This window comes from Solanum stenotomum, chromosome 10 (genome assembly GCF_019186545.1).
Source record: "Solanum stenotomum isolate F172 chromosome 10, ASM1918654v1, whole genome shotgun sequence".
Classification (NCBI taxonomy): domain Eukaryota; kingdom Viridiplantae; phylum Streptophyta; class Magnoliopsida; order Solanales; family Solanaceae; genus Solanum; species Solanum stenotomum.
Window position 1 is genome coordinate 45,681,745 of NC_064291.1, and position 13,301 is coordinate 45,695,045.

The 13,301-nt window shown below is 32.4% G+C and overlaps 2 protein-coding genes and 1 pseudogene across 2 annotated transcripts; all 3 read left to right on the forward strand.

The window, feature by feature from the left end:
- The first annotated feature begins 3,373 nt into the window (after positions 1-3,373).
- Positions 3,374-8,557, forward strand: LOC125878498 (beta-1,3-galactosyltransferase 7-like). The gene is made up of 11 exons (XM_049559772.1): positions 3,374-3,601; positions 3,839-3,947; positions 4,053-4,099; positions 4,336-4,547; positions 4,632-4,695; positions 6,482-6,554; positions 6,671-6,791; positions 6,903-6,990; positions 7,099-7,224; positions 7,830-7,939; positions 8,026-8,557. The coding sequence occupies exons 1-11, from the start codon at positions 3,510-3,512 to the stop codon at positions 8,172-8,174; spliced, it is 1,191 nt and encodes a 396-aa protein (XP_049415729.1). The 5' UTR covers positions 3,374-3,509; the 3' UTR covers positions 8,175-8,557.
- Positions 8,558-9,120: 563 nt separating this feature from the next.
- Positions 9,121-9,991, forward strand: LOC125843044 (mitogen-activated protein kinase kinase kinase 20-like; annotated as a pseudogene).
- A 1,877-nt stretch (positions 9,992-11,868) lies between these two features.
- LOC125843045 (mitogen-activated protein kinase kinase kinase 20-like) lies at positions 11,869-12,921 on the forward strand. The gene has a single exon (XM_049522290.1). It carries the CDS (start codon positions 11,869-11,871, stop codon positions 12,919-12,921), a length of 1,053 nt encoding a protein of 350 aa, XP_049378247.1.
- The last annotated feature ends 380 nt before the right edge of the window (positions 12,922-13,301 follow it).

The following is a 13,301-nucleotide window of genomic DNA, read 5'->3' on the forward strand; positions in this document are numbered from 1 at the left end:
TTTGAGAGATGTCATTAATTGCAGTGTTGTAAATGTAGTTTCCTCCATGTTCATCAATTTTTAGAAGCCGCAAAGGTAAACTAAAAAAATATACCATGCAATTTTATCATTGTCATTTTCTTAATTTCAAGTAAATATTAAATAGAGAGCTATAATTAAAATTTTGATCGTAGTAAATATCGCCAAATTAGTCATGTGGTCATCATAAATCAATGGCTTGCAACTAAAAGATAAATATCTCATATTTTCAAAAAAAAATGTATTTGTATTTTGAAAGGACAAATTAGTCCAATACAAGAATCTGAACGACAGCTACAATAACTCATTTAGCTAATCAATTAAATTACCTTTTTTATGTGAAATTACAAAAATAGCCTCTAAGGACTTTTCCGTCAATTCCTGGTGACGAGAAGCTCCTCACATTTCCTCTCTTATATGTAGTAGTAAAGTAAAGTAATGTAATTTATATGGTCATATATTAAAAGTAATTTATAGCTTAGGTTAAATTTGAATTTTATTACTTTTTTCAAGTGGGGCATTTTATTCTGGCTTGGAGTCGAAATCAAGACGAAAAAATGTCATTCTTACATTGCATGTCACGTGTGTATCACACATCTGTACATGAATATACACAAATATACATGAAGATATTCATAGATATACACCTCCTTCCTCCCTTCGAAATCCACCCAATATATCTCTCCACTCAAAATTATTGTAGCATTATCGCCCAAATTAAACCATAAACCCAATACCAATACCCAATTAAAATTTCTTTGCACACAAATGTAGAGGCATGTAAAAATCAAATCGAAAAAAATGCTATTGATTTATTCATATCTGTTTTATAAGCATTTTTTGATATTGGTTAAATAAAAAATCAAATTGTTAAGGATCAAAAATCGATAAAAAAATCTAATTAATTTTATTATTAATTTAACTTATTTAAAAATTAAAAATCAATAATAGACAAAAATAAATCGAGCCAACCTATGCACACCTCTCGACAAACCAAGAAAAGAAAAAATGAGTTGGCCAAATAAAACCCAAGTGACACGGCATTGTTTCAATGAATAGAAATAGAAGAATTGTTTGTTTAGTCGTCGTTTACCTTAAAAGTAGTCGTTTACGACTATCCAAACACGGAATAACTTACCCAATTTTGACTTTTCTTAGCCGTCTTTCTCGGCAGTTTTCTAGCTTCCTTTCATTTTCATTTTCATTTTCATGTTTTCCATCTAAATTAACTTCTTGTCTGGTATTGTTTATTAATATCTACTTTTTAATTTTATAATTTCGAAGAGATATTTCTTTGAAATTATATGTGGAAGATGATGTATTTTCTATCCTTCTCATTTTTATTGTCTAAAATAATTTATTCGTTTCAATTTATGTGGTTTAATTAGAAGTATAAATATTAAACTAACTAATTTTTTAATTTATTTATAGAATTATTTTGATTTCTTTCATTTTTATCATATAAGGTTGTAACTTCATCAATTTTATTCCTTTTCTTGTGATGGAAAATAAATTGTCCTTTTCTTTAGGCTGGCCTTTACCTTGCCATTTCCCCTCCCAAAAAGAAAAGGGCTAGAGTAGAATTAGCTCCTTTTGTTTGCACTAATATTAAGATATTTGAAATTTAAAAGCACATATGATCAATGTATGACAATTGATTGTGATGGTGAAATTGATTGATGCTAGTAATTTGTGGTAGTTAACGGTGGTTTTTGTTGTTGTGATGGTGAAGGTGGTTTGTAGTAGAGACTGACAATAGTGATGATAGTGACGGAGAACATGATAATTACATTAAATATAATTATTTTTTGATAGAAATTTTCGAACGCGATTTTTGAAGAATTTCAATTAGTGCGAGATGAATAAATACCGAAAAGTGTAAAGCAATCTGGTACTACATGAAATAACTTTTACTTTCAATAACAAAAATGAAAGAAAGTTAATCTATTCCTAAAATTGTGATTAGTTTCGCTACCAGCTTTTTGATTGCCACCCCTCTGCCTACTCATTCACAATTAGTACCATAAGAACGTCGTCAAGCCTCTATCTCTAAAGGACTTATGCACTCCATGCCTTTCTTATGTTATAAAGTCTCAAAGACTAAATTTAATCGTCAACCTTAGTCAGAAAGATGAAACCTTTTTCATTTCTTCCATACGTTCTATTGGTCAACAATCAATAAGTGCTGCTTAATTCTATTGACATTTGACACTATACAATTAAGCGTATAGAGACTATGAATGTCAATTTATGTGGATTCCATTAGCTATTGTTGTTTGTGTTAAACGTAACCGATTGTTGCTAATTATTTTTGGCTTTATTTCACAATCATATTAATTTATCTATGTAAAAGAATATTTAAATGTGACAAAGATTTCCTTACTGTGGAAGTATACTACAAATAATTTAATTTTTTTTATCAAACTTATACTTACATAATTCATGCTGCAAATAATTTTGTATTATTTCCAAACTACCATGCACAGACATTTGAATATATTATGTTAACAATCAATTTAAGAGGGATCTTCTTGAAAGCCAAGAGTTTTATCTCCTAAAAAATTGAGTTGGTACTTATTGATTTGATGAAAATCTGCTAAGTCGTCTATCTTATTATAAATTATTATTTTAAATTACTTGTAAATTTATTAAATCAAGAAAAGACAATTAGTTTTCTTTTCTATTTTACTCATATAATTAATATTTTTTATAAACCTAAACAAGTTTATAAGTTTCAAATTTTTTTCTTCTAAAAAGTGAATGAAGGATAAATTAGTAAAATTATCTATCTTATTTATAATTNCTGCTAGTCGTTTATCTTATTATAAATTATTATTTTAATTACTTGTAAATTTATTAAATCAAGAAACGATAATTAATTTTCTTTTCTATTTTACTCATATAATTAATATTTTTTATAAACCTAAACAAGTTTATAAGTTTCAAATTTTTTTCTTCTAAAAAGTGAATGAAGGATAAATTAGTAAAATTATCTATCTTATTTATAATTTCTTAATGGACGTATAAAGAGAAACAATAATAACATATGAAATCTTAATCCTATCACTATCTCATAAAAAAAAAATTCTTTTTTAAAAGATCATCGGCTTGAATCAACTGGAAATTAAAATATAAGAGGAAGAGATTGTCATCGATTATGTTATATTTTTTAGTTGCAAACTTATTTTTTTTTTATGCAGCTAGCCCACTCTTTGCCCACTTTATTTATTATCTAGCAGCATTATCTAATTCCTAAACATCAAAAAAGATTCTACCATTTGGCATTATTTTGCTCATTTATTATATTTTGGGCAAATCTAATCACTCAACTAACCAATAACAAAAATCGTTAATTTCAATATATACATACAGGTAAAAGGTAGAAGGACCCCACCCCCCACCCCCACACCCTACAATCTTCTCCTTTGATGGTTCAATAAAAACACAAGAAAACCCCGCGCTCTCCTTCCTTCCTTGTCCCCTGAAAAATCATGAAGAATCGAAACAGAGGCAAAATTTCAACTAAATGGATTGCTATTCTTTGCATTTTTAGCTTTGTTCTTGGTATGCTTTTCTCTAACAGGTAAAAGGGTTTTTCTTTTGGTTATGGGGTTTGAAATTTTCATGGGGTTTCAATAAAATAACTCTTTTTTCATCTATATCTTCTTTAGAGATTTTGGGTCATCATTTTTGTGGATTTTCAAGAAATAGGCAATAGATTTTTGTTTTTTTGCTGAAAAAGATTTGATTTTTATTGGGTATTTTTCTGTTTTTTTTTTTTTTTTTTTATTTCTTCATCATTTTTTTTTTGTATAATTAGAGTTTGGACTCCTCCAGAATCAGATGGAAGGAACATATTTGGAAGGCGCCAGACGCAAGAAAGAGACTTGCCTTCTGTTTCTGATGATTGTGAAACCAAAAATAGTCAGGTCCAACCCCCCACCCCCAACAAACAAAGAATAAAACTTTTTTTTTTTGTCATTGTTGTAGTTATTATTGCAGTTTTCTAAATATGGATGATGTTTTATGAGCAGAAGGAGGAGATGATGGGAGAGTTTAACAAAGCCCAAGTAGCTATCCAGTGAGTTTCAGAGTTTTTCATGTGATTACCTTAGACTTTGTTTTTTGTACTTAACATGACAACATATGTTACACCACATAAGAAATATGTTTACAATTTTTTTGTTTGTGAGCTTGACCTTGTTTTTACAAACTTATGCTAAAAAGAGAAGTAGTGAGGAAGTGTTGTTCAAAACTTATGATGTTTTACTTAGTTCTGTTCTTGATGGTCCTTCTCTTTATCGGAGCATTGAACAGATCGTTGGATGGTTCAATTGCTAAGATTCAAAGTGAGCTGCCTTCAACTAAGGATCCTCTAATTCCACGGATAACTGAAGAGGTTCCTTCCTTGAGCACAGATTCCGGAGGAAGTGGGAGGAGAAAGAAGACATTTATGGTTATTGGGATAAACACAGCCTTCAGTAGTAGAAAAAGACGCGATTCTATTAGAGAGACTTGGATGCCTCAAGGTGTTAATTATAAGATTATTGATGTATATACTTCTTCCGATTTCATTTTCTTCCTCCTTTGAAAACATCTGTGTGTTTGCATAGGTGCAAAGCTACATAGATTAGAGCAAGAAAAGGGGATCGTTGTGCGTTTCATGATAGGCCACAGGTATGATCTGCATTGCTCCATATCTTCTTCATGCCAAACTAGATGCTCATTCATCAATGAGTTTATGCTGGAGTCTCATATTCTTTCTTGCCAAAAGAGTGATAATATGCTTCTTGTTCTTTGTTTTAAATATCCTCTGTCTCACTTAGAAGTTGAATGTATGATTAGCTTTTCAAGAGATATACGAAGGAAATTATCATTTAGAAGCTTTGTTAAGAGTTAGTAATTCACTACTAAAGATGGACTGGAAAGATTTAAGACAAGGTATAGACAACTGCAAGTGAGTGATTACAAAATCATCTGTAATCTAGCATTCTAGCACCTTTTTCCTTTTCTATCTGGTTATGTGCAGCATGCAACTTTTGAACGAAGCTGTAAGAAGTTCATTTTGCTGCTTAAAGGAACTTGCAAGAACTTTGAATCTTCTATAAAACAATATTTGCCTTCATAAACTAATGTGTGTTGTTATCCCACTCTATCTGGATTTCTAAGAACAAAATACTAAAGGTATTTAGAGTTGGTATTCTAACTAAATCGGAAGGAGCAGCAACTCGAAAGTGCTTATTTCAGTCCCATTACTGAAAGACGTGACTTTCGGGACTGGGAATGCCATTTGTCGCATAAGTTATGATGCTCCACGTTAATTTTCCTATTGTAGCTTCAAAATGATCAAAGCAAAGGATATTAACTTTTGTTGAGGTTGTAGATTTGAATCAATGACATTCAATGCTTCAATTTACTTCTGTCTTTAAAATGTCAAGACGAGTGAATTTCTTTCTATGAGCAGTGTGATGTGCCTCTCAGTTGCTTACTTGTTACTTGTGAACACCATTCCAGCAATCAATTTAGTTGGACGTGAATTACTCTGTTATTGCATTTTTGTTGATATTGCAAATGTAAAAGGCAAAATAATAACATCCCTTATGAGTTTCATGTTTGATGGCTTCTATACTTTTCAATCTTGGGTAGATATATCACGGGCCCAGGAGTATGGCTTTAACTTGATGCCCAACATGATAAGAATAAGTGCAGGATAAGTGTTTTCTTTTGTCTTCTTTTTTGTTTCTTTTAATTGAAATTTTAAACAGCAGCATGAAAATTTACTTTGTATCAGAATAGGAAAGGTTTTTTTCTGGGGCTAAATGGTGCATTTGGATATAAATGTGGGGGATTGGTTCTCTTGTGGAAACTGTATCTTCCACGATACTAAGTCATAGATAAGCCATGAGAGATTCAGACACAGTATGTTGCACATTTTCTCACCTGTAATAATCTGCCAAATGTTCTTGCTATCCTTCTAGAGGCAGTTTACAACTTCCTAATTTTCGAGGTGTCTGTAAATTGAGTGATAATTACATTTCTGCTTGAGGGATAAGCTCAGTCACCAAAAGTTTCCATCTCTTCTTCCTGTGCACTTTATTGTATTCAGATCATGTTATTGAATTTAATCCTGAAGAAGTTTGTACTAAGTTCAAAAATAGAAGTTCAAGTTATAACATCACTTTAGGTTCAGAACAAAAAGAGGAGTAGAGCCATCTAAACTGATGAAAGTAACTGGATTACCCAACAAACTGGATCTTTTCTATTCTGATCACTAGTTCTCTACAAGCATGCAGCGAGGAAATTCTATGTTTGAAGTTTACAACAGACTTATACGAGGAAAATGTTTCCTATTCTTTTAGTTTCTCACTTTTTTTTTGGTTGTTGTTGTGTTGAGCCTACACCAATATAATTATCTGAAATGTCATAGACTGTGGTCTAAAAGTTCTTATACTCCTTAATACAGTGCAATATCGAATAGCATTTTAGATCGAGCCATTGATAGTGAAGATGCTCAGCATAATGACATTCTTCGACTTGTAAGTAAAAATTGTTCTCTGATTTGCTTCCATCTGGTTGTTTTATCTCTCTAGTTGATTTGCTTCCATCTGGTTGTTTTATCTCTCTAGTTTGATCTCATTACTATATTTTACAGGATCACATAGAAGGTTATCATGAGTTAACTGCAAAGACGAAAGCTTTCTTCTCCCTTGCAGTTGCAAAATGGGATGCTGAGTTCTATGTGAAGATTGATGATGATGTTCATGTCAATTTAGGTACATCTCCCTTTTTTTCCTGCCATATGTACCTTATAGTTCCGGATGACTGAAAGCTGATGATTTTCAGTTATTTGGAAATTAATAGTTGAGCACACCATGGTATTGTAGGTACACTAGCTGCAACTCTTGCCAGGCACAGGTTGAAACCCAGGGTGTATATAGGATGCATGAAATCTGGACCAGTTCTTTATCAAAAGTAACTTCTGTGAAGCTATTCTGGCCAGCTGATGTAACTATATATTTTGAAGTTCAAAATTTCAGTATTTTTTATTTAATAGAATCTTTTCCATTTTTTCCTTGATAGGAGTGTTAAGTACCATGAACCTGAGTTCTGGAAATTCGGGGAGACGGGGAATAAGTACTTCCGACATGCAACTGGACAGATTTATGCCATCTCGAAAGAATTGGCAACATACGTTGCCAACAACAGGTGAGATTTTTGTTCATATGTGCTTCCTTAAAGACTGGGCTAAATGTTCTCTTGCTATAGCATTCTATTTTGAGCATGTTACACTCGGATCTTTGTAGAATATGCTGTATGCTGATTGTAGTTTTGAAGTTCTTCTGCGGTTGGAACTGTTTATGCAAATGATAACAAGGGAACATACACTTGAAATTGGGGAAAATGGACATTCCTGTTCACTCACTAACAGCTACACCCTTCGTCCCAAATTAGTTGATCATTTTTTTTACACGAAATCATAAATAAGAAGCTAATTTTACTAATTAACCCCTTAAAAAAACTTCTTGAGAATTTTACAAATAAATGTGAACACTTTCAAACAGAATTAATTGCAAGGCTAATATATGAAAAAAATTAATCAATGCTTTCTTGATTTGGTAAGATGAACCAACTAATATGGGACAACTGTTTTTTAGTAAGATGATCAACTAATATGGGATAGAGGGAGTAGATTTATCTAGATTGCGGATTGCTCCTGTTTCAAACTTTCAGTTCTCTAGTATAATCCCACTAATCAGAAAGTGGATATCAATGCTTGTCCATCTCATAGTGAATACCGTGGTGATTTTCAGACCTATTTTGCATAAGTATGCTAATGAAGATGTGTCACTCGGGGCATGGTTGATTGGTCTAGAAGTTGAGCATATTGATGATCGGAACCTGTGTTGTGGAACTCCGCCTGGTTAGCACTCCCTAAATACATGTCATTTGTTCTACGTATCTTGAAATCTCAGTACCTAAAGTCTTTTAATCCCTCTGCTGTGACAGAATGCGAATGGAAAGCACAAGCAGGTAATGTTTGTGTGGCATCATTTGATTGGAGCTGTAGTGGAATTTGCAAATCAGTCGAAAGAATCAAGCATGTACATGCTAAATGCAGCGAAAGTCCTGCTGCTCTATGGGGTGCTCTTATTTAGTCAACTATCTCATTATCAGAAGCTATTCTTCAAACATAATATCTATCCTCTCAACTTGAAGAGAGGTAAGTTGTTGATCATTTACGAGGAACAGATCACCCGATATGGTACAAACGATAATTGCAGATCTTGATGGAGAACTTAGCTCTGTTGTTTATACAGCAAAAAAGGGAAAAAACACAATATACGTATTGTTTGCTAGAAACTGTTGACAGAAGGAGAGCATAAATAGTAGGAAGAGTGTAGTTTTCATTAAGTATAATTCTATCCACACAGATTAGAGCCAATTGGATGTTAGAGCTATTAGATTTGTAATTCCACAGTATACTGTGGTAAATATTTTTGTTGAGCTCTTGGTATAATTCCAAAGAAAATTTTCCTCATTTCCACAAGCATTTCACATCTTATTGCACATTGAGAAATCTTGGCATCCCTATAGTTTAGGTTTCCGATTTTGTTTTCACACAATTTCAAGAATCCGAATCTATTTTGATATAAAGTGTGTATAATAATAAAGGACTTCCTTATCTTACGGATGTCACTGAATGAAACTGGTAACTATTATAGTAGTATGACAGAATATTTAAAAAGGAAGTTGTTGCTCATGATTTGAGTGTTCAATGCCATTTTAGCTTAGCCAATCTACATATTGATTGGCCTCCCTATAGCAGTGAACGTATAAGAGGTGTCCTCAATAATTTGAACTTAGACTAAAATTTTGCTTCTTTAGCCTTTTCCTTATTTGAACTATACTAGAAGTGTAAAAATATTTTTAGTCTTACTGCGATTTTAGTCTAATATTGCTTAGTTCAAATTATACTATATAATTTAAATAAGATAAAAATATTGATTTTAAGATCTCTTGCAAGGCTACTGCGATTTTATTTGAACTATGCTAAAAGGTTACCTAATATTGCTTACTGCGATTTATTTATTTTTAAAAAGTATGCACTGGAAAAAGGTTAAGGTGTTGGGTTCGGGTTCTTACGGTACGGTGTCTCTTGCAAGGCCGATGAACGTATGTTCGTCTATGATATATGCAGCAGTGAAATCTGCAGAAGTTAATCGTTCATTTTCGCTCCGAGAGGAAGGAAACATATTGAATGCATTGAGAGGACCGGAGTATGTTGTTGAGTGCTTTGGAGAAGATGTGAGCGTTGAAAACGGTAAGAACACTTATAACCTCATGCACGAGTATGCTGACAGAGGAACTTTGCATGATTTACTTCATAAGTCGAAGATGATGCCTGGAGAATCAGAGGCTGCATACTATGCTTTTCAGATCTTAAAGAGGATTTCTCACGTTCATAATAAAGGGTTTATCCATTTTTGGATTGTCGTTGAAATCAACTGATAGATCGAAGAAACATGACCATTTTAGAGGGACTCTGGTATATGCATCTCCGGAATCTGTAACTAGAGGGGTGGTTTATGGTAAAGAGGTTGATATCTGGTCTCTTGGATGCATAGTGGTTGAGATGATTACTGGAAAACGAATATGGTCAGGATATAAAAGTAAGAACGAATTACCATAGAAGATAGCACGTTTAGTACCGGAGATACCGTTTAACATATCTAATGATGCGAAGGACTTTCTGAGAAAGTGTTTGGAGAGGGATAGTAGTCAGAGATGGACTGCGGAGATGTTACTTAATCATCCTTTCATCAAGAACATCAATGCTAAGAATATGAAATATGGACTGATCACAAATGTAATTGGATTTCTACAAAGCACTTGTTTTCAACAATTAGTCCTTATTATCCTGATCACAACTCCTCCTGCTCAAGACGATCAAACAGTAATATTAGTTCTCTAGAGACTAAAAATTATAAGGTACATCACACAACAGATCATGAAGATTCTGTATTAGGGTTTTGGGACCTCATCAGCTTTTTATTTGGATGAATATTTCAGAGACCCTATAAAAAAATATATATATAGGAAGCTAATATATATGCAGCTAATTGATGTAAAAATAATAATTATACATTCCACTATAAAATCTTACATTCTCACTGAATATTCTTAATGTAAGTATGTTTTGTTATATATTGAGATGAGAGGGATTTTTTTTTTGTCTCCAATAGTGAATGATCACTTTCTTAAATATGTTTTTGTTCATTGGGTAATGTATAGCTTTGATATCTAGTCATTTGGTGTAAAATAGAAATTAAGTTTGTGCTAATAATTATTTGGTTTTCACTTGCATCTTCAATTAATTAAGTTAATTTATAACTAGCTAACTAACACATACAAATTAGTATTAGAATGTTCAATGGATCTCTTAGTTAAGATTAATACAAGATTTGAACTAAAGCAATAAGGTTAGACAAAATACACTACATATGTCAAAAGTATTAGTGGGTTAGGATCAACACCTATTCTTTTCTGTTTTGAATATTTTTTGTTCGGTGTTAGATATTTTTATTGGGTCGACCCTGACTAGTTATCAAGATTTGTGCCGCCCATTTAAGAGGGAGAGCATACCGAATCATGAGACCTCTAATTAATATAATAATAAAGAGATTCTATTCATCTCACCACAATCCTCGTTGACATCTATGCAATATTGTGTGTTCCAATAATAATATAACTCTTTGCATGAAAGGGATTTCTCAGCGAATTCTAAAGTCAAGAGAAGTAAACCTTGGTAATGCATGAGGAAATTAAATACATTTTGCTTCAGTCCTATTATATAAGCAAAGGAAAATGAAGTTCATTCTTCTTATTTGAGAAAGAAATCTTTTCTAAAGTCTTTTGATATTTCTTAAATTATATCGAGTCAAATTATATCACATAAATTAAAACGTATGGAGTATAATATTGATTCATAGCCTTGGGGAGATGAACTCACCGAAGCTAATTACATTCCTACACTTGTAATATATAGAAGGAATCGTTCTTACATATCTATTTTGCGTGCGTCAGCTAATCGTCGGTCTTTGTAGACCTGGTTCCTTCACTTTATCCATAAAACAATTTGATATATACTTCTATAGTTATTTGTCTATTATAAATACTCAGTTCCTTAATTATTTGAGACACGTTTAAAAGTTGGTTCCTCTATAAAAATTATCAATCTTCAAAACTCTACATTTAACATAGTTCAACATAAAATAAGACTTTAAATTTTGAAGTGAATCCTAAATCTATCATTCTTTTTCCTTTTGCTTACTCAACGGCAATGTTACACTAGCCAATTGTTGAATTATTAGACTATTTTTTTGAATCATTGAATCCTAAAAGATAAGTATTAATTATTTAGTCCTAAATAAACATAAAAGGAGAAGTTCAATGTTTCCTAATATGACTTCAACTTTTTTTCTTTCTTTAAAAATTTGGTGCATCACATACTTTTAATAAGTTACTATATTTGATAATTTAAATTTTAGATAACTTCAAAGTCTTTAAATATTAGGTAACTAATATAGATAGATATGGAAAATTTGTGAATTTCTAATGGAATAAAACAATGATATGAAAAATAATTAAAAAATTAACAAAAGTAATACTTACTATATATCCTGCATTCCCAATCTGTAACGAGCAACTATATTATATTCCTAAATAGAACATGAATAGGAAAAGAGTACGCAAATCTCAATTTTTTCTATATATAAACACTTACTCCCATTAAGGCATCAAAACCTACTCATCAAATTTAAGAAAAATTCATCGATAGATCAACAAAGTATGCTCTGGAAAAAGCTTAAGGTGTTGGGTTCGGGTTCTTACGGTACAGTGTCTCTTGCAGCGCCGACGAACGTCGACTCTTCGTCTACGATATATGCAGCAGTGAAATCTGCGGAAGTTGCTCGTTCGTCTTCGCTACAAGAGGAAGGAAAAATATTGCAGGCGTTGAGAGGGTCGGAGTATGTAGTTGAGTGCTTTGGAGAAGATGTGAGTGTCGAAAACGGTAAGAATACTTATAACCTCATGCTCGAGTATGCTGCTGGTGGAACTTTGCATGATTTAATTTGTAAATCGAATACGAGCCTAAGAGAATCAGAGGCTGCGTATTATGCTTTTCAGCTATTAGAAGGGATTTCTCATGTTCATAATAAAGGGTTTATTCATTGCGATTTGAAACCTGCGAATATTCTAGTTTTCCCGCCAACTGAGAAATATATGCGTCTCAAATTGGCTGATTTTGGTCTGTCGTTGAAATCAACTGAAACACACGACAGCGACAGCTCGAAGAAGCATCCAAATCATCATAGAGGGACTCTGGTGTATGCATCACCGGAATCAGTTACGAGTGAGATTTATGCTAAAGATGTTGATATTTGGGCACTTGGATGCATTGTCATAGAGATGATTGCTGGTAGACGAGTATGGTCGGGATATAAAAGTAATTACGAATTAGCGTTGAAGATAGCACATGAAGAACCGGAGATTCCGTATAATATATGTAAGGATGCGAAGGACTTTCTGAGTAAGTGTTTGGAGAGAGATCATAATCAGAGATGGACTGCGGAAATGTTACTTAATCATCCTTTCATTATCAAGAACGTTAATGTCAAGAAGATGGATGATGATGATGTGCTGATTCGAAAATGTAATTGGATTTCTACGGAGCATTTGTTTTCAACAATTAGTAACTATTATCCTGATCATAACTCCTCAAGAGGATCAAGCAGTAATATTAGTTCTTCAGAGACTAATAGTAGTAAGGCACAACACACAACAGATGATGAAGACTCTGTACTAGGGATTTGGGACCTCATCAACTTGTTATTTGCATGAATATTTCTCAAATCAGCAATCGGAGATTTAACTTGATGAGTTCGACTTTTAAAATTTTGGGTATTGAATTTATTGTAATTATAAAACTGTGTTCACCTAATATATGTTTATTGAAAATTAGGGAGTTTTCTCTCACAACACACAAAGGTGGAGGAGGAGGAGCCTGAATTTAAAACTTATGAATTCAAACTTCTCGTTTTATTAATTTACTAAGTTCTAAATTAATAGTTTATACATGTTCAATGAATCTCTTAAGACTAATACAAGATTTGAACTAAATCGACTAGGTTAGGCTGAACTTGTAAGACTAAACATATTTTCTTATTGATCAAATATTTAATGACACTATCAAATTTATCTATGTTAGATCCCGCTTATTT

What these genes read in the sequence shown, in the direction of transcription:
- LOC125878498 (XM_049559772.1), top strand. Translation starts at nt 3,510, where the DNA reads ATGAAGAATCGAAACAGAGGCAAAATTTCAACTAAATGGATTGCTATT. An exon ending in ATAATGACATTCTTCGACTT is followed by an intron (nt 6,555 to 6,670) that starts GTAAGTAAAAAT and finishes TATATTTTACAG; the next exon opens with GATCACATAGAAGGTTATCA. An exon ending in ACATACGTTGCCAACAACAG is followed by an intron (nt 7,225 to 7,829) that starts GTGAGATTTTTG and finishes GGTGATTTTCAG; the next exon opens with ACCTATTTTGCATAAGTATG.
- LOC125843045 (XM_049522290.1), top strand. Translation starts at nt 11,869, where the DNA reads ATGCTCTGGAAAAAGCTTAAGGTGTTGGGTTCGGGTTCTTACGGTACA.